General features: G+C 37.7%; 1 protein-coding gene across 1 annotated transcript; it reads right to left on the minus strand.

The window, feature by feature from the left end:
- Nucleotides 1–1,404: 1,404 nt before the first annotated feature.
- LOC108801277 (zinc finger protein 157-like) lies at nucleotides 1,405–2,313 on the minus strand (the record flags this gene model as incomplete). The annotated part of the gene is made up of 1 exon (XM_018573211.1): nucleotides 1,405–2,313. A coding segment is annotated over exon 1 (909 nt), but the record flags the coding sequence as incomplete, so codon positions are not given.
- Nucleotides 2,314–2,718: the final 405 nt, after the last annotated feature.

Below are 2,718 nucleotides of genomic sequence, written 5' to 3' on the forward strand. Positions count from 1 at the left end.
ATTTGCTTTTATTGTTTAATGTTTTGATGTTTTGAATGTTTGTTTTTTTTTACCCATCCCAAACTGTATAAATACTGTTTAGATTTTCGATTATGCAGCGCCAACACAGAAAGATATACTATATAATGTGAACAAATATTAGTGACTGTACAATGTAATGTGCATCGTGATAAATAAATGGATATGAAGGCTGCAGCAAAAAAAGACTACACGGGTCAAAGCATAAACATTTTTCGATTATGCAGCGCCAACACAATGGTAAATTAGTGATTAATTATATAACGTGAACAAACACCATTAATTATATAATGTGAATAAGTGTTATTCAGTGAAACTAAATGAAATACATGTGAAACTGTGTCCACTTTTGAAAAAATTGAAAAAAAATAAAAAAATTAAAAATAAAAATAAAATACAGAGTGAAAGAGTCCAACGAGTGTTGTGTATTTCTTTTTTTCAAACACGTGAATAACAAAAAAGTGTTCCAAGCATGAGCAGGTTGTGAATTCAGGAAACAGTTCCGTGATGTTTGTTTGGGGATGCCGGCAAATGCCGTGTAAATCCCCTCAGGGTATATACTCAACACAATGTAGTGGCTGTGGTAAGCAGCCTGAAGAGCTTTTAGAGAAATGAATTCTCCTGAAGTTGTGGTGTCCCCACTGCAACTCTCGACGGTCTGTGACCAGTAAATGGTTTATCTTCGGGATCATACAAGAAAAATACCTCTCATAGTGTAGAAGTTTCAAAAGGATTTTATTCGAATCAAATAAGACTAAAACAACGAAATCCACAGGCAAAGACCAAAAAAAAAAAATTCTAAGAAAAATGTTCTGATCGGCAAAACTACAAAATCCTGTATCTGGTGTAGCGTGAGGTTAGGCCCGCCCCGACGCGTTTCGTCTTATCGACGTCCTCAGGGACCTGCTAAACCCCTGAGGACGTCGATATAAAAAATCACCTGACAATATCATATGACATATATACATTGCACTGGAATTGAATTTTCGAAATATCAGTAAATGTTCTTTTTGAAACATCTATTGACCTAGTGAGTGAGATAAAGATGTGTTCCATTGTATTATACAATCCAAGTAAAGAAACATTAGAGTTTTCCCCCTTTGCACATAACTGGAATTCATCTTCACCTTATTTACTAAGCTAAGTGAACATACAGATTGCTAAGTAAACAGTGTCTAGTATATCAGTATATCAACCCCAAAGTGTCTTTGAACGAGAGTTGTGTTTATGGCATCAGCACAGTCTTGTCAATGGGGCCAATCTCATGAATCACATTCTGAACACCTGCTTGGGTTTCTCTCCGGTGTGGATACTCTGGTGTTTACTAAGATTTCTTTTTTTGTCTAGCACTTGTCACATTCTGAACACATTTTAAAATGGCTTCTCTCCAGTGTGAGTCCTCTGGTGAATAGTAAGATGTTTCTTTTGTAAGAAGCACATTCCACATTCTGAACATCTATATGGTTTCGCCCCAGTGTGTATCCTCTGGTGATCAGTAAGTGTCATCTTTTGTCTGAAGCTCTTGTCACATTCTGAGCATTGAAAAGGTTTCTCTCCAGTGTGTATCCTCTGGTGTTTAGTAAGATGTATCTTTTGTGTGAAGCTCTTGTCACATTCTGAACATTGAAATGGTTTCTCTCCAGTGTGTATCCTCTGGTGAATAGTAAGCTGTTTCTTTTGTATGACGCTCTTGTCACATTCTGGACATCTATATGGTTTCTCTCCAGTATGAGTTCTCTGGTGTTCAGTAAGTGTTATCATTAGTGTGAAGCTCTTGTCACATTCTGAGCATTGAAATGGTTTCTCTCCAGTGTGAATCCTCTGGTGTTTAGTAAGTTTCCCCTTAGTTGTGAAACACTTGCCACATTCTGAGCATTTGAATGGCTTCTCTTCAGTGTGAATTCTCTGGTGTTCAGTAAGATTTTCCTTTTGTGTGAAGCTCATTCCACATTCTGGACATCTATATGGTTTTTCTCCAGTGTGAGTTCTCTGGTGTTCAGTAAGATAGCACTTTGTTGTGAAGCACTTGTTACATTCTGAGCATTTAAATGGCTTCTCCCCAGTGTGAGTCCTCTGGTGAACAGTAAGATGCCACTTTGTTGTGAAGCGCTTGTTACATTCTGAGCACTCAAATATCTTCTCTCCTGTGTGCCCTCTCTTGTGTTGAGTGAGATGTGTCTTGTCAATTGGTTTCTCTTCATTGTGAATCTTCTGGTGAATTGTAAGAAATGACGTTGAAATGAAACTTTGCTCACACTCTGAGCACTCATATAGCTTGTCTCCTCTGGGATCCATCCAGTTATAACAAATAACAACTTAGCAGCAGTATATTTTCAGACTGCTTAAATCCAAAATTCAAGGATAACAGTGGATTCCTACAAAAAAAAAATACATTGTTAAAGCATTATAGAATGTTGACAACATATCAAATTCATACCTACCTCTACATTACTACTCTCCGACCTCTACATTACTACTTTCCTACCGCTACATCACTTCTCTCCTACCGCTACATCACTACTCTCCTACCGCTACATCACTTCTCTTCTACCTCTACATCACTCTCTCCTTCCTCTACATCACTACTCTCCTACCTTTACATCACTACTCTCCTACCTCTACATCCCTACTCTCCTACTGTAATATCTAAATTTGCCTTGGCTTCCTGAAATAAGCTAACTTGCTATTCTCTGCTTCCAA

This window comes from Nanorana parkeri, unplaced genomic scaffold (assembly GCF_000935625.1).
Source record: "Nanorana parkeri isolate BGI_ZX_2015 unplaced genomic scaffold, ASM93562v1 scaffold2276, whole genome shotgun sequence".
Taxonomy (NCBI): Eukaryota; Metazoa; Chordata; class Amphibia; order Anura; family Dicroglossidae; genus Nanorana; species Nanorana parkeri.